At 35.8% G+C, this 23829-nt stretch overlaps 1 protein-coding gene across 3 annotated transcripts in view; it reads right to left on the bottom strand.

Annotated features, from left to right (window-relative positions):
• The window catches only part of SEMA3A (semaphorin 3A), a 465628-nt gene that overhangs the window by 202798 nt on the left and 239001 nt on the right, over positions 1 to 23829 (bottom strand). For 2 of the 3 annotated variants that reach the window (XM_049641371.1, XM_049641370.1), the window contains one exon: positions 3800 to 3992. In XM_049641371.1, coding sequence (XP_049497328.1) covers positions 3800 to 3911 — 112 coding nt within the window. In that variant the 5' untranslated portion in view covers positions 3912 to 3992. Of the gene's footprint in view, positions 1 to 3799; positions 4546 to 23829 lie in introns of those variants that run through there. The other variant, XM_049641368.1, reaches the window with a different exon arrangement.

Consider the following 23829-nt stretch of genomic DNA (forward strand, 5'->3'; position numbering starts at 1 on the left):
GAAATTATCAGTATAAGACATATTACATCCTATACAAACATGTGAGTACTTGACATATCCATGGGGACTTTTCATGCCCATTCTAAAATAAATAAATAAATACATAATATAAAATATGAATGTCATTGTATAGCAGTAACAATTTTATTATAGGTTGCCAAGATCACTTTTCTCAGCTATAAGATATTAACATAAAGTTTTGTCATTCATAGATATACATATATTTATATGTATACACATACATATTATATATAGATGTGTATCTGTGTACTCTGGTAAAAGTGAAGAAAAATCTCTGAAAAGTCAACAAGTTTAATTAGTAAATCATCATTCATATTAACTAAATCTGAAGCGATCATAGTGCATTGAGCAATGGCAAATAAAAAGTCTTTTGCAAATTGTATTTCATAAAGTTTTAATTAAATATTACTTCCAATATCAGAAAGATGTGTGTGAGGATTTTGATTTACCTGATAATCTCATTGTTGCAATAATTAAACTACTCTGGGGGCAAAAATCTTTACAAAGTATGAAAAGAAAGTCTTTCAAACATTTATTTAAGTGCTATTTACTAAGTCCTCCCTATGAAAATAAAGTTAAAGGCATTGATTTAACCTTTGGATTCACATGATAACCATCACATTCAGACTTGCATGTGCCTTTCATTTTTACTAAAACTGGAGCACACAATGTCCTGGAAATGCTCATTACATTGAGTGATGGAACATTTGTCATTTGTTTAAAACCCCAAACCTAACTTATTTCCTTGTGATTTCCATAGGTTTTTCTGAAGTCTTCATTGTACCACACATTCCAAAAGGAAGATTATATGATAGTCTGGTATTTCATGAGAAAAGTGAAATTTGACTAGTTTTGTAGGAGAAATAAACAGTTCCACATCAATTTGAAAAAGAAGCATTTCAACATTTAGCTATATTACATACATTTCAGGAAAGCAAAAGTATCTCTGAGTGAATGTTTCTTGAGGATAATTTGTATGTGACTGCTGAGATTTACAGAGTTCTCACATTTGCTTCCCCCACAAGGATTCTAAATCAGATTGGTTCAGAGGAAAAGCCAGCATACCCCATTTTTCTAATATTATCACTTCTCCAGATGGTCCTGAACACATCCATTCAATCCCTTTTTCCTAGAAAGTAAAGAGGTACCTTATTAGATATATATATGTGCATCCACTACCAAGGCTGCCTTCTTGCTTTTCTTTTTCTTTCTCATTTAACACATCAAATCTCTTTCATTTCCTACTAGGCAAGATGACAAGTAGGAAGTGAGCACAGTGATTGCCTGAAACTTTGTCTTGGCAACCTGAGCAATGAGAGAGTTAATGGTGGATCTTTGAAAACAAGTGACCATGGGAAATTAGGGTTGGCAGGGATTTAACTCTTCATGAATCATGCTGGAATATTTTTAAGGGCAAAGCAGTGGATGTTTTAACCGTGTTTGACATCTAATTAAGGAGGAAAAAGAAGGAGCTAAAAAAAAATCTCTATTATAGTTTAGAAACAAAGTACTGACAATTGGCTACTAGGCATTTGCTTTGGCAAAACAAGTGTACATGTAGGGACAAAAAGGTAATGACAGACCAATAAAATGACAGAAGAAAAATTGCTTGGGCCATTCCTTTTATTCTTCTTGTTGTTGTTCATTTCACAGTTTATATTACCAAATTGCCAAGCCCTAGGTATAGCAATAGAATTGTTATGTAGGTGTAGAGCAGTTTTTGATGAAAAGAAAAGCAGAATGATTCTAATGGATGCCATGATAAAAAGAGTTTATAAAGACAGTGTCAAATAGATTCATACTGTCAATATATACAACTTACTTCATCAGACAAGTTTAAAACCTGCACACATATCAAAGGACTATTCTAATTAAATGCTATCTGTTTGTATATAGAAAGAACGGGTACCTGTTCTATAATGGAGAGTAATCAATCACCATGGAAATAAAATTCTTGCAAAATATATATAATTCCCAATCTGTATTTATTTTACAACTTATTTAGCATTTAGACCAGTATCTCCAAATATAGTAGATTTTTAAAGTGTGTTTCATGTTTCATTTGTTACTCTACAATTATAGCATACAGCCATTCACATCTTCAAGAAGTAAAGTTGCATGCGAAACTGACTCATAGGCATATAAACTTGGATAAAATCAGCCACCAATCTAAGAATTATTTGATGTCATCCTCCCAAAGAATGAAAACAGAAAGCAAAAACTGAGGAAAATACACATGCCATAATACCATATTCTATAAAAACAATTTAAAGACAGTTGCTAGAGATGTAATAGAGATTTAATTAAATCTTTAATGGCTAAAGGATAATATTTTAAAATCTTGCACAATGAGTACAATTGCAATTCTGTTTGCTAATGTTTTAAATCCATTCACATTTTAGTAACTAAGAAATTGTTATGCCAAAAATAAATGTATCTTTCAATCCAATGTATTTTACCTAGCAAGTATTAATTCCAAATAAACACATTTAATAGGTGTTGAATTTTCTAATCCAAAGTGTGAAAATTACATCTCTCTTTCCTATTTGTGATTCTCATTCACACTAGAGCATTCAGAAAGAGATGTTCCCCATCATGTGAAAATTAAAGAATATGTTTCTGGCATAAGAACAATGTGCAGCAGACAGACATCTCTACAGATAGATTCAATGATTTTCTTTCACATTATAGGCTAAAAACAGAGTATAATTGAAGCTTCCTACTGCCCCACCCCCAATTCCCGAAATCTGAGAATCATAAGAAAGCAACACCTTAGGGAGTAAAAGTACTTGAGTTAAAACATTTTAATCACCAACTCCATTTTACTAATACCTCAGTTATAGAAACATTCTTTTTCATTAAAAGTTTTTCAAAAATACTCTTTTCAACCATGTTAGCATTATTTTATACAACTATCTACAAAATCTATCTAAACAAATAGAGAACAAATATTTCCTTAAAATCCTCATTAAAAACCAGGCATATGCATTAAGCTGTAACCAAATAAAGTACTAGCAATCATGTACTGAAGCTTTTTTTCTTTCTTAAATTTAAACTCTTTTTAAAAGTAAGTTCACACAACTAGCTGTACAACCAGAAAGTAATATTCCTTCAGTTCTCACTGAAGTACATATGGAATTAAATAACGTTATATTTCAAAGGCTTTAGCTTTACACCAATTAGCCAAATACACAGTCTTTGGTACAATCATAACACACTGTGGAAAAACTAGTCTGTTCCCTCCAGTTTATATTCTCTTGGCAAACCATGATCTACTGCTTATGTTAAGCATCTGATTGTCAGATTGGAACAAACTGAATATTCATGATGACGATTAACCATTTAGTGCCTCAAACTAAGAAAACACAATTTATCACAACAATTGCTATAGGTGAGGCATTCTACAAAGAGACTCTTTTTGCCACGGCGCTTTTAAAAGATATTTTAATAGAAGTAGAGTCAGAAAAATTAACAGCACATATGATCACACACACAGATCAGCATTTACCCAGGCATTCAGCTCTTCTCTGCAAATGTGATTAAATGTTCTTTGTTTGCATTTAAATTGTCATATATCAAACAGGAGACATGCTTTTATAAAAAAGTGTTTAAATCATCTCAGAAAGACACACAGGATCACATAGGTTTCCCAGGTTAAACTAAAGGTTTCATGGTTTGGCTTGGGAGGGAGTTCAAGGAATGAAAAGGCAGGGGTGGTGGGGGGGGGGGGCAGGGACATTACAGAGCTAGCCGAAAAAGAAGAAAAATAAAGATTTACCTTTGTAGGATAATTTCAGTCTTGGCACATTGTTCTTCCCATTTTGATAGTTTGCTGTGGCTGTGAGTAATACTCCCCAGAAAAGACAGACAATCCTAGCGAACCAGCCCATGCTGCAGACGCTGGAGGTGCCTGTGCTGCTCTGCTTTCCCTCCTGTATTGTGCGGCCAGAGAAGTTCAAACAATCTGGAAACTGGAGGTAACAGGTGATTTAGGTCAGTTTCATTCATAAATGCAGACAATCAAGACCTCACGGCAACACTAACACCTCTTCTTCTGTAACAGTCACTGGAGCACAGAAACTTCAAACCCTCCAAAAAAAAAAAAAAAAAAATCGAGCCAGGCACCGGATAATGAGGCACAACTGTTGTGTAGAAAGAAAAAAAAAAATGAACAAGGGCTGCTGCAGTGGTGCTTAAGAAGCAGTTCCTTTTATCTAGGCTCTTCTGATAGCCAGTGGCGGACTCTAATCCTGCTCTCTGCTTCATTCGGCTCCCGGGAAGCAGAATGAAAGGGAAACAGAGAAAGAGAGAGAGAAAGAGAAAGAGAGAGAGAGAGAGAAAGAGGAGCCCTGAGCAGCGCGGACTTTTCCTGTACACATGTAGGGAGAGATGACACAAGATCCCACAGACAGGTTTTCCCAACACTCACTAGACTGGCTGACAATGGGAGAACAGGCGAGCTCAACCCACTCCCCTTCCCTCCTGTCACACAACACATGCAAAAAACATCTCCTAGAGATTAGAGCTGGGAGCAGAACCCTCCAGCGTGCCTGTGAAAGGCATGTAGCTATAAATTTACTTCCCAAGGCACGCGTTGTTTTATAGCCATTTTTAGGTGCAATTTCGATTAAAAAAATCTGAATTCTGCTACCTACATAATTTATAACTCATTATATAATTCCTTTGAACTTGTACATTATATGTGTATGTATGCGTGTGTGTATATGTATATATAAATATATATACACACACGCATACATACACATATGCATATGTACATATATGTATATCTTTTCACCATTATAACTTTAACTACTGAAGGTTTTAAAGCCTTGTTAGAGATCATTCCCTCTTCCCAACAAACCCCCTTGGCTCAACTACCCCCTTCCCCCGACCCGCAGCAATTTCACTGAAGAAATTCCTAGTAAAGCCCATTTCAACAATCAGTTCAAGACAAATATAGGTCCACTGAGAATTATAAATTACAACTCAAAAGGATACTCAGAATTTAAAAACATCTATGGTTTTCCAGCTTCTGGAATGCTCTGGCTAATATTGTTAATGCATCACACATCTCATTAATTAAAACCACTTCCCTAGTTTTGGTTTAAAGGGCAGAGGAAGATGACAAAGTTCACAAAAGTCCCTGCTGAGTGTCAAGGACCAACATAAAGAGGGTATCTCTGTGTCTTCATGAGCTGGTGAAGGGTTACTAAACGTTCTGTGCACACGAATGCATATGTTTAGGCAGTCACACAGACACAACCAGTTCTTTCCTAACTAGACATTTTGTCTGAGGTGTTTCAATTTCCTCTTCTATTTTTCTTTCAATTTTCCCCAAAGCTGATATCCTTATAGGATATTGGGGGTTGGCGTATATAAAAGTTAGTAGGACCGAACTTTCCCTTCCCTACTCAACTCTCTCTGCTCTACCCGTGTCCCCCCCACCCCGTCCCATACAACACTCACAATTGAAATACAGAATAGAGAACCTACTTCAAGTATGGAAATTTTTCCACTGAAAGAAGAGGGTGAGTCTCACAATTACAAACATAAACACTTAAAGTGGCTTAGTATTCTTGCGAAAAATGATCCAAGCATTGCCACTACAGCTTTCATGACTTAATGTCTACAGGCCAATAGGGGAAAAGCATCTCTCTCTTTCCCTCTTTCCTTCTGTCTGTCTCTCTGCCTCAACAACTATGTGTGTGTTCGGGGTGGGCGGAGTAGGGGTGGGTGGGTGGCTGGGTGAAGGAGCAGGAAGAGGATGAAGAGGATTTAAAGGAGGGAGAATGGGGGAAGGGGTGGATGGATTCTCTCTACTTCACTAGATTGATTCATCAAACAGACCTTATTGTATTTGTCAGTTTCCTCAAGCCTATTGATCAGTCAGTATTGTTAAGAAAATAAAATCTAAAAATAATGTTGATTTTACTGATTCCCGCACTTGTTATCCTGAGCACTTTTCACGCCCTAGGCAATGGATTAAGGCTACAAACGACAAGAGGCTTGTCTGTCTTCCATGGATTACTCTCTATAGACATTTATTCTACAGAGGAATTCATGTTACTTTGGGATTATTTAGAAGATTGGACCAATGAATTATCCTTTTGAAATATCACATATAATTAGTTTAAATACTTTAAATAGTTGTGCCATTTTCATTAATATATTTTAAATGTCTTTAAATATTTATTTTTCCCCTAGCTCTTGTTACCTAGAGTAGGGGAACAAGTTTATATTTGCCAAAACTAAACAGGATAAGCAAATTTAGAAATGTATTCATTTCACTTTCGTAATGTCTAATTCTGAAACATTTTGATGTGTTCCAGGAAAAATGAAAGGTTGTAGGTAAAATTCAGATAAAAGAGGATCAGAATTGACTCCATGGGGAAGAAAGACATTCAATCTGGATTTTGAACCACAAAATCAGGACAGAGTTATTTAATTTTGTAAAACAAGTAATTTAAATTAATGTTGAAGTCTGGAATTTGGTAGCACAGATACCCATGTTTAGATACACACACATAATTTTAAAAAACACTTTCTTACCCTCTAAATTTTGTATGATCTTTGTGTGTCTTCAAATGTTTGAAAGCTTAATAAATTCACATTTACATTTGCTTATCTCTAGATTTTTTAAATTTAAAATGTGTGAACACAGTAAGTTCTGTGGGTAAGCATAACTGTGCTAGACTGATTATAAAAGAATAGAAAAGTGTAGCCATGCATAGATATTTTAACTGTAATTTTGTAAACAAGAAAAGAAAAAGAAACTACATGCCTGAAAAATACAAAAGCATTTGGAGTTTTCTATTTCTACCTCTTTCAAAGTCTTTGACTTAAGTCAGGGTGAAAGTTGTTTTCAACTTTTTTCTTTTACTCCCAAACACGTGAAGGATAACCAAAGTTAAACGTATTTTGGGGCGCCTGGGTGGCACAGTCGGTTAAGCGTCCGACTTCAGCCAGGTCACGATCTCGCGGTCCGTGAGTTCGAGCCCCGCGTCAGGCTCTGGGCTGATGGCTCGGAGCCTGGAGCCTGTTTCCGATTCTGTGTCTCCCTCTCTCTCTGCCCCTCCCCCGTTCATGCTCTGTCTCTCTCTGTCCCAAAAATAAAAAAATAAAAAAATAAAAAAAAAAAAAACAAAAAAACAACGTATTTCTCAGATGACGTAGAAAGAAGGTAAAGGGTCGACCTAGGTGGGTGTTTTTCAGAAATTTTCAAAATCTGACCATATGTGTGAAACATAGATTTTGATTCACCCCTCACCCCCCAAAGAACATGACTCCCTACTCTTACATTCAGTGGCCTAAGCCCTGCATGATTAAGCCTGCTGCATTTGTCTCCTTGGCCATTGATGTTAGTTCATCACTTAACTACTCTTTAAAAGTCAGAAATATTACACTGATCTTTTAACATCAAATTTTATTTAAGGCTTAAGTGAAAAACCTTATTTTGCTTTTTTCTCAAAGTTGTCTTTATGTTTTTCTAACCTGCAATCTATATCATGCACCATAATTCACTTCACTTGCAACTGAATCTCTACTACCTTTTTAAATTTCAAGTGTTCAGATGTGATGAATTCCTACTACAGAGTCAGATTTGAGCAGGGGCTTAATATGATGATCATGCTCTTGTATAGATTTCTGTCAAATCAATCAGTAGTTTTTTAACCCCACTCCATATTGAGATGGATCACAAAGACTTTCCAGGAAGAGCGATAGGTTCATGGGTGGTGTGCTTGATTTTCTAGAGAAACAATACTTCCAACTTTACAACAGGTTGGTTAAGTTTTGTTTTTCACAAAAGACCTGTATAGTCATAGAAGATCCATACGAAAGCATTTCTCCATTGAAAAAAATATTTTTGATCTTTGCACGTATTAGATAAAACCAATGCGGTATTTTTTAAATGCCCACTCTCTGTATTTTATTTATGATGAAATAAATTGGAATAACAACAAACATTGTAATTCAAGGGTAGAAATGATTGTCCTTATTTGTGAGATGGCATTCCAGTACTTCCCCAGGTTATAGATACCCTGGGTCTTTTTGTGAGCGGTAGGTGAAAACTCTTCCTGTATTTGTGCATAAAAGAAGAGAAGGAGAAATATAATTCTGATGTATTTAAAAATTTAGTGGATTAAATGTACTTGAAGTTATGGTACACTCTAGTAAACACACTTGCCTCTCCCTGTAATCCCACTCTACCCCTGTTTTATTGTGGTGTGATAGAGTACTGCCCCCAAGTTGGCACTAATGACAAAATAGAAGACCTCTTTAAGAGAAATAACTGAATTAAGAATTTTAGAATGAGTTGGTTAACCAGTTCCCCAAAGAAACAACACCAAGAAGGAGACCAATACTAAAAACAAATTTTCAGTACTCTTACCAAGGTGTTATTCAACTGAGTCATGTAAAAAAATGATATTAGTTTCCATCTAACATCTGCTATTTCTCATTTTTTTTTCTTCAAGGGATGCTTCTTCGCTATATGAGAAAGGCCTGTGATCAACAGAATTATAGCAAATGTCAGAGTCGAACATTTGTCCTTGCTCTGACATCTCATGTTGGAAATTCATTTTTAATGAGGGTTTTTCTGGTACAGGGAATTTGAAACCTTTTCTTTTTCTAAAAAAGAATTGTGTGGGTGAAAACATTCTTTAGAAGATCAGAAGACATCTTATTAATTGGGCAAACTAGATAGCTGATGCATTATTTGTTCTAGCCAAAAATGATAGTTCTTTAGAACTACTGCAGTAGTCACTGGGAGCTGGGGTGGCAGGTTGAAAGCAATATTTAAGAAATTAAGTTAAACTTTTCATAATCTGACCCTTGTGAATGCTTTTAGTATAAGCAAAATGTGAAAGGAGGAGTTGAGTGGAGGAATTGGTAAAAGGCAAAGGGAATCCACTCTCTAGGGAAGCATTAACTCTTCCCTTGCTTTCTAGCCCCTTTCCCCCTCCCACCCGCCATGAATGGAGATTTCGGGAAAATAAGCTCATCCCTCTTCTGGAATGATTTTGTAACAATTTGAGGGGAAAAAAATCAGTTTTGTGTTTTCTCTTGTGACATCAATGGTCATGATACTTTGAGGTAAATAGGGACTCAAAACAAAAAACTCCTTGTTTTTCAAATGAATTGAAGCGATAAATGTTAGATCAATGCAGGAGACCAGAAACCGGCCAGTCACGTTATTTGTAGCTGCAGATTTCAGGAAAAGTTCAGGCAATGAAGGGTATCAGAAATTACAGAGGAAATTCTTTAATGGTAAGGTGAGGTGATGGCTTCCCTTTCTTGGAGAATCTGATTTTGTGCAGCTGGCAGGTGAGTTTTATTGGGTTATCAAGTTTGAGTGGGGGATGGAAAAGAGTGTCAAAAAAAGGGATGCATAAAATTTCATTTATGGTTATCATCAGAGTTGCCAAAAGTGGCTAAACTCCAGTTATTAGGAACAGGAATTATCATTTTTCCAGTCCCTTTCCTTTTGATTTCTTAAATCCATCATGTTTGTCAACATTTTAAAATATTTTAAACAAGGGAGTTTTCCTTTTCCATCTATTTGAGAAGCTTGTCATCACTTACAGCTTCTTTATCAGATTATCTGAGAGGCAAATGCATGTCCCTGAATATTAACATATTGAAATAACAAAACAATGACAATATCAAAATACCTGCTTTTTTTTCTTTCTTTCTTTCCTTTTTTTTTTTTTTAAAGTGAGAGTGTCTCCACCTCAACTCAAATGAAACAAGAAAGTTTTCAAGTGAGACAAAAATCCCATTGTTAATACTGATCAGTACAGGCTAGGCAGTGAGGAGGAAAAAATGAGGCATCCATGGAATACAAATGAAATGAGCAGGTTGGCTGTTGAGTGTTTCAGAACATGAAGTTATTAGTTATTTGCTTTCAGTAAAGGCATATCACACACCTTCCCGCCAAATAAATAAATAAGCAGATCTATATTCAATAAACAAGATGAAGAAACTAGGCCATAGCGTTTCAAAGATTACTTTACATCTGACTCAGACAAAGCTGATGCATATGGTCTCCCTTTGTTACCCACTGAAAAGACTGTTTCACCTCAGATGTTAAGTTTCCTAAAATCTCTCTATTCTAGGAACAGGGCTTTTCCTTCAAAAAAAATGTTTTTAAAGAGTTTGTAACTGATAACAATAGAGAACAGAAATGTTGTAACCTGGAATTAAAGTTCTTTAAAAGGGTTTATTATAATGGCAAACCCAACTGTTTGGCGGATGGTGACTCAAAATCTACAGCACATGCTGGTTTTTCAAGGGCACAGATTTGTCTAAATTGCAAAAGTTAAGAAAAGAAGACTTCAATGATTTTCTTCCCTATTCTGCATTATCTCCAGAGTTAAATGCCATTTGTCCAGTCTATGCACCCCCATTTTCTCTTTTGTGGCATGGGGGTGGGGTTAGGATGATATGCCAGGTTTCATTTCACTGTGTTGGCTATAGGAGCAGCTGTCACCTTATGGAAGAGATTAGGAAATGTCTTGTTTATTAGCTAACGATTTATTATTATTATTATTATTATTATTATTATCATTAATAAATGATTTATGAAGAAAATTCAAATCTTCCCCCATTTTTCCTCAGGGCACATCCATACGATATATCTCACATAAACCAATCAACATAAATTCATTTTCTCATGCCTGCTGTATCAATGAGAAGAGAAGCAGCATCCAATATGCCCAGCCTTGACTCTTCTTAAATTACAGATCCAAGTTGAAAATGGTTTGACTGGAGGACTTAAACGACAATGTGATTATTCCCTTACTTGTTTTTCAAAAGTACTTTCTTTGAAGCACTTTAAAGACCCCCAAACATCTAACAGAGTCAATTTTATACAACTCCTTTTGAAGCATAAAAATAATGTCCACTGTATAAAATTGTGTTCTCAAACAGTTTTTAACTATTATCTCAACTAAAGCTTTAGCAACTCACTGTAATAATGTGCTGATTATACAGAAGAAAAAAACACTGACTTTTCGAAGTTAATAATCAAGTGAGTGTATTTCTCATTATGTCACGTTGTAGAGATGGCATTTGATTTTTTTTTTTTTTTGATAGAATCAGTCTGGTGATCTCATTTTGACATATTAAATAATTACTACAGATTTAATTATGTTGTGAAACCTATTTCAATTCTGGTAAGCCAAAATAAAAATGCTTCGAGACATAAGAAAACTGAATTTGTGTGAATCAGTGTAAACGTCTCTATTTCTCAGGCGGTCAGCCTGAGATGATGCGTGACTGCCGCTGTGTAACCTGGCCAACTAACTCCGCCCCGGAAATGCGATCTGAAATACACTCCTCCTCTACACTCAACTCCAGTCACCTTTGAAAACATTTTACTTACCGTATTTCTTGCACTCTTTTATTTTGTATCTATCCATCCATTCAACAAAATTTTGAGAAACACACAGACGTCCATCCTTGTGACTTAAAAACAAATTACAAGCTTTTTGAGACTAGTGATATATGTTCCAAGGAACTGACGACAATTTTTCTTTTTTTTTTTTTTTTGGTAACTTTCTACCACCAAGCTTAAAAAACTGTCTGCAAAGCTTTCTGTACCTTTTTGGCGTAGAGTGTTTTTATTTATTTATTTATTTATTTATTATTTAAAATGTAGTTCTGCTATTTTCTTTTTGTCAAATCCTGTATCTGGTTTTAGTCCTTGTACACTATCTTCCTTGTTATTGTGGAAGACTCTGGCTGATGACAGACTGTCTACATATTTTGTTGGATTACTTATGATTATAGGCTATTGTATTCCCCTAAAGTTAATCTGCCTATATCAGGATTTTGCATTTGGGACTCAGGATATAAGATTGCTTAAAAAGAAGAAACAAAGGAAAGGCCTTGCATGATTTTTCACAATGTTTTATGAGTATTCTGGGAGCTCTCTCTCCTACGAATGTATGGTGTGTACATATATCTATTATAGCTCTTCCTGTCTTATATTCTAATAAGTTTCTTCAGTACACTCTCATCTCAAAAAGAACAGAAACTTTAAACTTATATTTTCAGTGCTCAGCATAACATTTGGCACAAAGTGTAACCTATTTATTAATGGATTAATTCATTAATTAAAATGTCAGGGGAAATATATTCTAGATAGTTAAAATATTGTGGCCCAGAAATCTCACAACTTTAATAAATAGTTTGGTAGAAATAACTTATTTGCACTAGTTTTCCATGCTCTGATATTAAGAATGTATCAGAGTGTAGACAGTAGCATTACAGAGAGTTCTAATTTGCTCATTTAAAATGCTGCTATGTAACTAATATTGCATTATATGTTAACTAACTGAAATTTAAATAAACATTTGAAAGAAAAAAATAAAAATAAAATGCTGCTAATGTAATATTATAGTTCATGAAATAGAATATCTTTGGCTTTTCCTTCAAAGCATAGAAAATATCATTGTTTTGTTGTTATTATTACTATTGTTTTTATACAAGTATGTGTTTCGTTTCAGATTAAAGACCTCTCTTCAGATTCCCTTAGCCTGCAAGCCATTACAGCATGTTGCTAATTGAAATGAGCATTCTAATAGGGTTTCCAAATGTATAGTGTTTCCAAATGGCAGGCAGTAAGTACTCATTTTTTTTTTAATTAAGAATGGTGATTATAAAACTCTCAGAAAGTCACTACAGTTGTGAAAATGTGTGTATTACACAAGACACGATAGGTGGGTTTAAAGCCCAAGACCACAGTTGGTAGCAATAAAATTGAAATTTTAGTTTCTTTGTCTGGAAGTGAAGTTGATCATCCCCCCCCTTCCCAATGCCTGTTAGGATCGAATCAGATATCACATCTGGCTTTGCCCCAGATAAGAACATCCAGGAAGCCAGGGTTCCTAGGCCAAGTTTCTGCATTGGCATCCCACGGAGTCAGACTCTGCACTCACAAGAGTTTGGCCAAACGTCTGGGCGTCAGAATTGAAAATGGGGAGCAGCCAGAGCACCAGGTCAATATTGTTGAGAAAAACACCAGGGATTCTAAAATTCTAAAAACAACCCCTTGAGAATCTCTGCAGCAGACACTACAAATATCAGATGATAAAGAAGAAAGGAGGATCTAGGCTGCTATTAATTTTATGGGTTGAAAAGTTGTCCTTTAAGAATCATAGGTTAGATTTTAAATTCACCAAATTTACATATCAAGAGCCCAGGTTAGATGGGAGGAAAAAGATATCTAAATGACAATAGGAAGCACAGAAAAGATGCTAGGAAGAAACCTTGACTTAGACTAACAGGCATGAGGTTGCCTTTCCTAATCAGCCCTGCAACTGTGGGCAGCTGCAGACTGAAGGAGAACAGCATTTCACTTCTTAACAAGTTGCTGCTACCTCACTTGGCCAGATGCTTATTTGAGATCCTGCACCTTTCACAGTTTGCACAACACAGAAAGAATTGTATCTTTTATAGTAAATTGAGCCTTAAATTAAAAAAAGGACCCATTACCAGCAATAATCCTCAATATGCAAGTGAGTTTTAATAACTTAAGTTGCAAACTTAAAGCATTAGGGAGTAACGCTTATGTTTCAGAGCAAATTATTTTCCCAGATAAGTGTCATACTTAACTTTGGGAAGCAGAGAAGTTTAGGTCAACAGGTGAAACACCTGTATAACTATTATGGGAATATCTCCTACTACTATTTATATTTTAAGTCATTATGTCTCATAGGTCAACAGTGGGTCTTTGGTATTTTAACTGTTCAAGAGTTTCTTTCACACTGTTTTTGGAACACAAGGGAATCTTGATTGGCTGGTAAATAAATTAATTTTCCACTCTAATGGAATGTTCTACTATAATAGTTTCAACAGGAACATTTCCCCTTTACCTTTATTATCACTGTTAAAATACATTGACAAAGACATGACAATGATTCATATTACACAACTATCTTTGAATGGTTTCTCAAATCTACAAATGGATACCCACCAAATATCATTTAGATTCAGACATAAATTATGGGCATCTTAATTTACAAAATAAGTACATTTTCATATCTAGTTTTTCACAATAATTGCCAGAATTTAAAACATAACGAAATATAAAAATATAATCACCACAATCTGAATAGAATTACAATTTCTATTTTTGCGTAAGTTTCAATCCAAGGCAAACCTTTCTAGATGTATTTAGTCATCTGCAGTGGGATAGGTTAAGCAGATTTTAAAGACAGAATCATGTTTTATAAACCTATGCTGAAATCTAAAAGTCCATCCTGTGGTGCTCCCTCAAAAATACTGTGTTTCAAATGTTTTAAGCAACATTTTCAAATGTGAATTCAATAAATGTGGAAAGCCGCTTAGTCTCCCGCTAAATTGAGTCTATCAGAAAGTGGTTCAAATGTCACTAATTATTTTATAGGAATAATCATGTTGTAGCTTTAAACAAACTTAAGCTTTAGTCTACTTTAGGACTGGAGTGCCAGGATGAAAATAAAGACCCTTCTGCTGAAATAGACTGGATTGAGTTACATTTAACAAGATCCAGGATGTGGCACTTGAGCTATCTAACAGCGGCAGGCTGTTTGCCACCCCAGCAGCTAGATCACGTTTCCTTTGCCTCAGACAATTTCAGAATAATTTCATAAAAATTACATGATTGACACGATAGCTTTCTTCCCATTCTGATTCATTGAAACGTTTATATCTCCACAATGCATTTCTGCTTCAAAAGTATTAGAAAAGGAAAATAAGCCAGCAATTTTACATTGTGAATTTTAAAAACTTACTTTATTGTGCAAACTAAGATGACTTTTATTTAATCTTTGTTTTTCCTCGATTGCTATTGTTCTTCTGTTTTTGTTTTTGTTTTTGTTTTGTATTCACTAAATGGGCTTTGAGATACTTTCTACAGTCCTTTCTCTCCACCGTGAAAATGAGTGACTGAATACTGTAAAAAATGGGTAAGATGTCTTTTTCCATGCATACTATTAGAGTAAACATAGTATTATAGTAAGTACTCCCTTAGTTTATTCTATCTGTAATTTGGTTAGTGCCCTCTTTATAGCGAATTCTCTTACAAAGTCTTGCAAAATAATTTAACTGTAGTCACCACAACATCCATTGTGCCACATTCATTATGAACTAAATCTTTAGATGCACATGTTGTGTTTGGGGCATATTTATATGTATTATTCTGTCGGTAAAGTTACATGTATCACATATATCATGAATATATTTGTCTTTAATACCACTTTAATTATAGGACATTTCAATGGCGAGGCTCATCTAGATCATTTCCTGTTAAGTTCTTAGTGCAATTCCTTTCACACAATGGGTCCTCCATAAATGTAAGTGAATGACTTCCTGACTATTGTCATGGAGATGCAGGATGCGGTTGGTAGCAGAGACAAAGCTGGCTGTCAAAACCGTTATTTTCAGATGAACAGCAAAAATAGGCATTGAAAGAAATCTGAAGGTCTTCAGAACAACTCTGCCCATTCTGTAAAAAAGGATCCAAATTTCATGTACTCCTGAGCCCACAAAGATTGACTTGAAAAACAAATCCCAGAATTAAGGGGAAAAAAAAAACTGGTCAATGACCATTTGCTTATTTAAAAAAGAAAAAAAAGCAAAAGTTACTATGTTTCAAAACTATATTTAACTGAAGAAATTACTGTGTTCTCATTTGGGATATACAGAAAAGTATTTTGTAGGAAGGTGATGAAATATCCTTAAATAATAGAATTTCATTAGGTTTAGGTTTGACAGAAATGGCTTTCTTTTTGCCCAGTTCTCTGACCTATAAGCTAAATATCAGGTGTTATAACATTTAAGAGGTAAGTCTTCTTCCTGTGTAAGGAGGTGTGGGAAAAATGTGTCACCCTTTTCCCAAGAGGGTGGTGGGGCTGTTGGTGAGGGAGGGAGGTTTCCCTTCAAATGCTCTACGATGAAGGAATGTTGCTACGAGAGAGTAAGACTGTGTAAGCAACAAGGACTTGAAAACAGTGAGATAGTGTGAGGTTTGAATTAAGGGAATATCTTTTCTCTGCAGATTACAAAACATTTTAGTCTTATGTATTTTTTATATGCATGCATGTATAGATGTACCTCTGTATATATGTATCTACATATATACATATAGATTCATGTGTACACGGACACAGATACGTGTGTGTATGTATGTGTGTGTGTGTGTGTGTGTGTGTGTGTATACATACACAAAATGTAATTCAGTGAACATTTACTGAACTTCTGTGCCAGGCACTGTGCAAAGACTGTAAGAATTCAAAACCAAATGAACACAGTTCCTACCACAACGATCTGCAGTTGAGTTGAAACAGCAGTGTTAAGGCTAGCCTTATAGAAATATACACCAACATTCTCCTAGATACCATTTAATCATAAACTTTAAAACATAGGTAAAAGATAGTTACTCTTGTCATTTAAACGTATTTAGCTAGGCTGAGGTAGTTTTCAAAGATAAGTAATAAAATATTTTTCTTCTTTCTTGAATAATACAAACTCATGTGTGATTTCTGGCATCTTAAAACAAGGGGAACAGTTGGCTTTGACCCACTTCCTTATTCTGAAGAATTACTCTCAGATTTCAGCCTTGGAAAAAGTGATAAAGGCTATTTTCAGAAATCAGACTCTTAGGATACAGAAAACTGTAGGTTTCTGATAAGTGCATTGAATGGATCTAAAGGTAAATACTATCACCTGAGTCTCACTGCAAGAAATGGATACTGTATACATTCAACTCTCTAAAAATAATGTTCAACATCTAAATAGTATGTTGTTTTACAAAAGATGGGCTAGTGACCTACATACCTTGATTAAATTTTAAATATCAAGAAAATTATTTTCTTTGTTACTAATATTTGCACTTTAAATTTCTTTCTCTTCTGAGTATTTTATTTCATGTTTCCTGGAAATGAAATGCCACTTTTTAGACTCCATTTTGTTACATATAGCTGGGGAAAAAAAATTTGTAATACAATGGTGAAGCAGAGATGAACGTTCTGTGACAACTCATTAATTCTATTAATTTCAGAGATAAGCCTTTCACGTTCCTCACTGGTCCAAGTAAGAGTGAAAACAACAAAAATATTCCAATATTTAGGGGCACCTAGGTAGCTCATTCGGTTAAGCGACAACTTGGGCTCAGGTCATGATCTTACCATCAGTGAATTTGAGCCCTGGGTCGGGCTCTGTGCTGACAGCTCAGAGCCTGGAGCCTGCTTCGGATTCTGGGTCTCCCTCTCTCTCTCTGCCTCTTCCCTGCTTGTGCTCTCTGTCTCTCTCAAAAATAAATAAACATTAAGAAAGAAAGATTCCATTATTTAACCACTCCACATATAAGGTGTATATGTTGGAAGCATGGGGTCGGTGCAGGCTCAGGTATGATCCAAATACATGGACTATATTTCTAAATAGCAAGTAAGGAGGCGGGCAGTACATTGGTGAGAGAAACTCAACATGAGTCCTATATCCAGCTTGGGCATAACCAGTAATGTGTTATTAGATAATGAATTTCTTGGGGTTTCAATATCCTTCTCCATACATGAGTTAGCTGGACTAGAAATACTCCATCTTTGGTTCCCTCTAATGGTTCCCTTTGGTTCCTTGCCTAAAATACTACATTCTAAGGGTATTTCCAAACCATCGTATAAAATTTATCAGTTCAAATACTAACAATACTTAATTATTTTAGTTAGAAGTAAGGATTTAATGATTCATATTGCTCCATTTAAAACTGTAATTTCATTTGGGGATTAGAACGTAAAATCTCTTATATACAACTGTTGTTAAAATATTTGAAATATTTATAATAGTCCCAATATCAAAATATTAATTTATTAAATAAAACATGTTTATAATATACCCCCCATACTAGTCTCTGAAGTAGAAATTTGGGGTGAAGGTCAATTACATGGTGCTGATGTTAAATATAGTTAGCATGATGCAGAAAAGTTTGGCTGAAGTTAAAGTTTCAAGAGAGTGTTTATTATTCCTACCATTTTGGGGGGGAAAAAGTTAAATTTCATCCTCCGAAAGGGTTAATAGAGACCAAAATACACATGTTCAATTTACCTTCCTCTCATTTGGTTACACTGAGATATGCATTTGATATGAAGGAACAACAACACTATTGATGATCATTTTTATTCACCGTGGTTCAATTCACATTTATCAATCATTTCCGGATCCTGAACTCGTTGCTACGGGAAAGACAAAAATTGTGATTTCTGCCCTCAAAGAGGTCTCATTCTAGTAAAGGAAAATGACAGGAAAAGAAAATACATGCTAATTGTTCATATAGCACAGATGACAGGCATTTAGCCCAACTGGGATTTTCCAGAGGCTTTCTCTGGGAGATGGTGCCTGAACTGGGACTTAAATGATGAGTGAGAGCAGGTGAAGAAAGATGAGGAGGTCGTGCCAGGGCTTCCACTAAAGTACAAAGTCACATAATAGGAGAGAGCATGTGTGAGTGCAGGAAATGGGAGCAATTTTGCCATTAACCGGGTGTAAATTGCAAAGAGGAGAGGAAGGAGACATCAGCAGGCTCCAAATCAAAAGGTGTCCATATAGTCATGCTTACAATTCTAATAAAGGTGATGAAAAGACATAGAAGGACTTTAAAGAGGAGAAAGCCATAGATGGATTTGCTGGTTAGATGACTGAGTGACGTTGCAGTATGAGGATGCAATTACTAGCAACAAGCAGTAGGGTAGAAAGGCCAGGTAGTTTCTATTTTAAGAGTCTAGACCAGAGGTGACAAGGCCCCAAATCCTGGTAGTAGATTATGAATAGAAGAGAGAATTCAGTCAGGTAAATATAATGGAGGCATTCTAGTCCTGGGGGAAGGTTTGATAAAGAGAAGAATGGAGACGTGGGTTTCATGGCATTCTCTATGCTGTTATTACAATATTATAAATAATACACCTATCACAATAGTTGCCATGACCATGGCATAGATGGACAGAGCCATTAACTGTGCATACAAAAAGAGAAGAGGAACAGATACGCCTGAGGAAAGACAAGGGACCTCAACTGGGAACTTGTCGGTTTTAAGATTGTTTTAGGTACACACACGCAGTGGGGTAAATTAGTATAAAACTCAAATGTGAGACACAAGACAGGAATATATGTGGAAGTCGGTATCAAGGTAGAGAGAAAAAGGAGTCTGAAGACAAAACTTGTGTGGCAGTAAGGAACAGGCAAAAAAGGGGAACCCCAAATAGGAGGATGAGACAAAGAACCAGGGAAGGACATCCAGGTATAAACCTTTAAGAAGGTCCACTAGATGTGGCAGAAGGATGTGGAAACTGGGTAATGAAAGTCGTATGTGAAGTGGTGGGATGAAAATCGGCCCTACCCCGTGCAAGAACCGAGCTGATGGTAGGAACAGAATCCAAAGTGCAGCAGGTTTGGGGAAGACCAAGTACAAGAGAAATAATTAACTAGCAATAGCTGATTTGGGCTAACCAGCTCTCTCCCTTTCTCAAAGATGAAATGAGATTTAAAAATTCTTTACCACCCTAGAATTTTGAATTCACAACAAAAATTGAAACATCAACTACGAGGAGGGAAACAATTTAGAACACACAATTTTCATTTACTGTCATCACATTAGGGGCATTAAATCTCTTTTCTTCAGAAATGATGGAATTTATTTCTGCATTTTTTCCCCCAAGTGCAAAAACAGGCTTCAAAAGCAGATTTCTCCTAGAAGTTGACTCACTGGTCCACCATGTAATATTATGCCCATAGCTTTTATGTAGGCAGATAAAACAAATGATCTTATAAACAATGCTCTTCCAGCATCTGCAAAGCCACTATTCATTATACTAGTCAACATCTCAAATAATAATACACGTGATAAATACCTCCCAGAATTCAGTGCCAGAAAAAGATTTTGCCTAATAAGGAAGTGATACACCCTTTTTTTTTTTTCTGTCAGTAGAAACATATTTCCCTTTAATCTTTGCTGTTGGGAAGTTTAACACGACATTTAAAGCTACAGGAAGAAATTAGCTTTTTCTACTTTCTAGTTTCTAGTTTCTAGAGAGTACCTTTGCCTTTCTTTTTTGCGTATTCTCATTCTGTACTATCATCAACATGCATGTATGTCCATGGGTAAATGTTTGCTAAAGTCCTCTTTAAATGCTTTTAAATTAAAAGTGCAATTGACTAGGTAAATAGTAGGAATAAGGTATGTGGTCAGCATTTTATTTCACTTTTTCTTCACATACTCATAAATTTGGTGTGGTATTATTTTAGCCAAAGATATATTCTCTATGAGTTTTTCTGTTATTAATTATTATTTCCTTTTTCCCCCATGCACTTAATTCTAAGGAAAGAGATATAATGGAATTTAATTCTGGTTGGAAAAGCATTATTATTATGCTTAACTTTATTTTTTCATTATATAATCCTGAGCCTGCTACAATTAATACAAATATCAGTGGTGATTTTCTTACAGGACATTTAGCTGCACTTAGAACCACTTGAGATTATGTAACCTAATTCGAACTGATTTTATGGCATTCTCTTCTCATATTACAATAGCATATTTTTTGTGTGTGCTGTCCTTATGCCTGCTTTTCCCTATACAGAATATCCTAAGAATAGTGTTAAGAGGGGCAGGTGCAATTAAAAATATACAAATTATATCCAAAGTTATGGAAAGCTTACGGTTTGAGTACAGGCATGAGAATTGTAGGGGGAGGGGGTTGATTTAACAACTAGCAAAACCTGCTTCTTTTTGTAAGAAATCCCAAGACATTCTAGTGATTAAATCCCTTCCCACCATTCACAGCCCATCTCAAATGTCATCTTGTTTTTGAACCCTTCTCTAAAACTTTACACAGTTGTGTGTGCCCATTTCTGGATTTCTGACACTCTCTGCTCTTAGTGATCATCGTGGAATCTCAAAAGCTATTATGATTTATGTAAGGGTCCTCTTCCTTCCTTTCTTGTAGGGAAAAATTATACCTACTGTGCCTTATAAACTAAGCAGGAAGCATACGGTAGGTACTCAACAAAGCCTTTTTTTGAAAGCTGAAACGTATGAATGAAGGATGGGATGAGTCAGACATTCTGGCGAAAACTGCAGAATAATCGGGATAATAAGGAATCACTCTGATTTTAAATATTTCACTTTCTGGATATTCAGGGTACTTATGAAATTGGTGCTAATAATTTTTTACTGATGGCAGGTGACAGGAATAAGGATTCCAGCAGGAACTTTGAAAAGTTGGGAAATAAAATGGAGTCTTAGGAAGCCAACATTAAATTAACACAGTGCTCTGGAGTCGTGATGCAAAATCCCCTATAAATATCACATAATTCCCAGAACACAAGAAGATTGAACTGAATTTTCCTGAATGTATTAGCACGAGCAGAAAAATGTGCAAATCACCAGGAGCTAGAACACCCACGGAGGCACGACGAAGAAAGATCCAAAGCCCACTAGTGGCAGTGCACAGGATGTAAATCTCCCCTGGAGTCTAATCTTCTGAAAAAGGGAAGGTGTTCCCAAAACATGAAAATCATGAAAATAGATGCATTAGGCTATGCCCCGAACATGATGCCCTTCAAGGTTGAAGTATGCTACTATCTGTTCCTCTTTTGGCTCCAAGCATTCTATTTATAAGGACTGTGACTGTCATGAAAATATGAACAATACATGTTTTGTGACAGTTACGTTTTTTAAATAATATTTTTAATATTTATTTTTTAAAGAGAGAGACACACAGAGCAGAGAGAGGGAGACACAGAATCTAAAGCAGGCTCCAGGCTCCCAGCTGTCAGCACAGAGCCCGATTCAGGGCTCCAACCCACGAACTGTGAGATCATGACCTGAGCCGAGAACTGTGAGATCACGACCTGAGCCGAGTCGGCGCTTAACCGACTGAGCCATCCAGGAGCCCCAGTGACAGTTAAGTATCTTATTGTACTTTAGTAATAAATATTCTGCTTTATTCCACTGTAAAACAAGCATCAATTTTTGACTGCCGGCAATAAGGGAGAGACTAAACTAGACATACTTGCTTATGATAACTTGAATCCTCTGTGAGACAAAAGTTTCTCCCATTTTGCTGATGAGCCCTGGGCAAATTAAATAATTCGCTATGTGACAAAGAGCTCACATTGCACTTTATGTAGCTACACTTCAACTGGACTTTATATTGGTATATCCAGTCAGATAACAAAATAGTGACATTAGATATACAAAAGACTTAAAAAAAATGCAACAGCATTGTGAAACTGGACAAACTTGCTACCAGGACTGACGTTCCTTCAAATACGTTTATTAAAATGATAGAATCTTACACTCACAAAACTCGAATGGTAATGAGAGAATATTTTGCTCCAGCATTATGCACACAAGGGAACTGCTGAGTTATACAGAATGCAGCTTCTCATTTCATAGGAGTTCCTCTAAGCTCTGCATCCTTGAACGTCGATAACCAAAAGCCAAGAGTTGCTCTTTCACCGGATAGTTCACTGCTTCTCTCAGCTTCTTCAGGGATCCATTGCCAGGTTACATTCTCATTGATAACATTTGTCCTGAGCACCCTATTTATTTATTTATTTATTTTAATTAATTAATTAATCTATTTAAAGTTCATTTATTTATTTTGAAAGAGAGAAAGAGCATGAGCAGGGGAGGGGCAGAGAGAGCAAGAGACAGAGAATTCCAAACCAAGCCTCCATGCTGTCAGCACTGGGGCCTGCTTTGGATTCTGTGTCTCCTTCTCTCTCTGCCGCTCCCCTGCTCATGCTCTGTCCCTCTCTGTCTCTTAAAAAACGAAAGAAAATGTTTAAAAAAATTAATATATACAAAAAAAATCTGTAGCCCTTATTTCTGTTCCTTAACTCTGATCTATGTCAATTGACAGCCCTTAGTTCCATCTGATAAATTATACTTCTATAGATTCTGTCTGTCTGTCCCCTTGAGACAGTATTCCCCATGACCAGTCTGTTTTGTTCTCTATCCTCAGCACCTGAGATAGTACGTGGCACACGGTAGGTACAACTAAATATGTCCTGAATGAATACATTCTTAACACGTCCAGGAGTATAGCTGTGGAAAACAAATGATTTATTTTTCATTCATTCTGAAACAAATATGCTTTTCTATGCCATATAGAAAACATGCAGTCCTTTACAAAAGGGCTGAGAGAAGACTGTAGTGTCACTTGTTAAAATATGTGATTACTGCTACCTTAAACCTGCAGATGAAGTACCCAATACTAATACACGTTCCGCCAACCAGTACTGATGATGATCTTTTATTCTTTATTTAAAAGAGACTCCTCTGGTAGTAGAAAACAATCTTCCTTTCAGATTTTCTTATAAGATAAAAAAGGAGTTTGGGCAAGTAGCTGTGTGTACTCAGATATTAAGAATCTATGGTAAATATATTTTTAAAATATTTTTTCCAAACCTGGACCCTTCTCAAGTTTAAATCACACTGACTTCTTTGGTCCGATTAAAACAGCACAACAGAAGGCTAAATTCAAGTTATGCCACTGAGAATAAGAAAGAAATTGTGTAACAGTCATTGCCTCTGAGTCACGTTAGGCAGAATGACAAATGGACGATAATATACATAATGACATGGCAGTCTGTGGCTTTGCGCAGAGGTCCATAAATATTTTGCACATGCTTGGAATACATGGACGTCCAGTTGACAGGCTCTCCAAGAAAACTCTAAAATTAGATACCAGATCTAATTTGGTATCAGGAATTTAATAAAAAGGGATGTCCTCAGTGGCTTTTCGGTCATCACACAAGTGGTCT

The sequence above is a fragment of the Panthera uncia genome, chromosome A2, assembly GCF_023721935.1.
Source record: "Panthera uncia isolate 11264 chromosome A2, Puncia_PCG_1.0, whole genome shotgun sequence".
NCBI classification, from domain to species: Eukaryota; Metazoa; Chordata; class Mammalia; order Carnivora; family Felidae; genus Panthera; species Panthera uncia.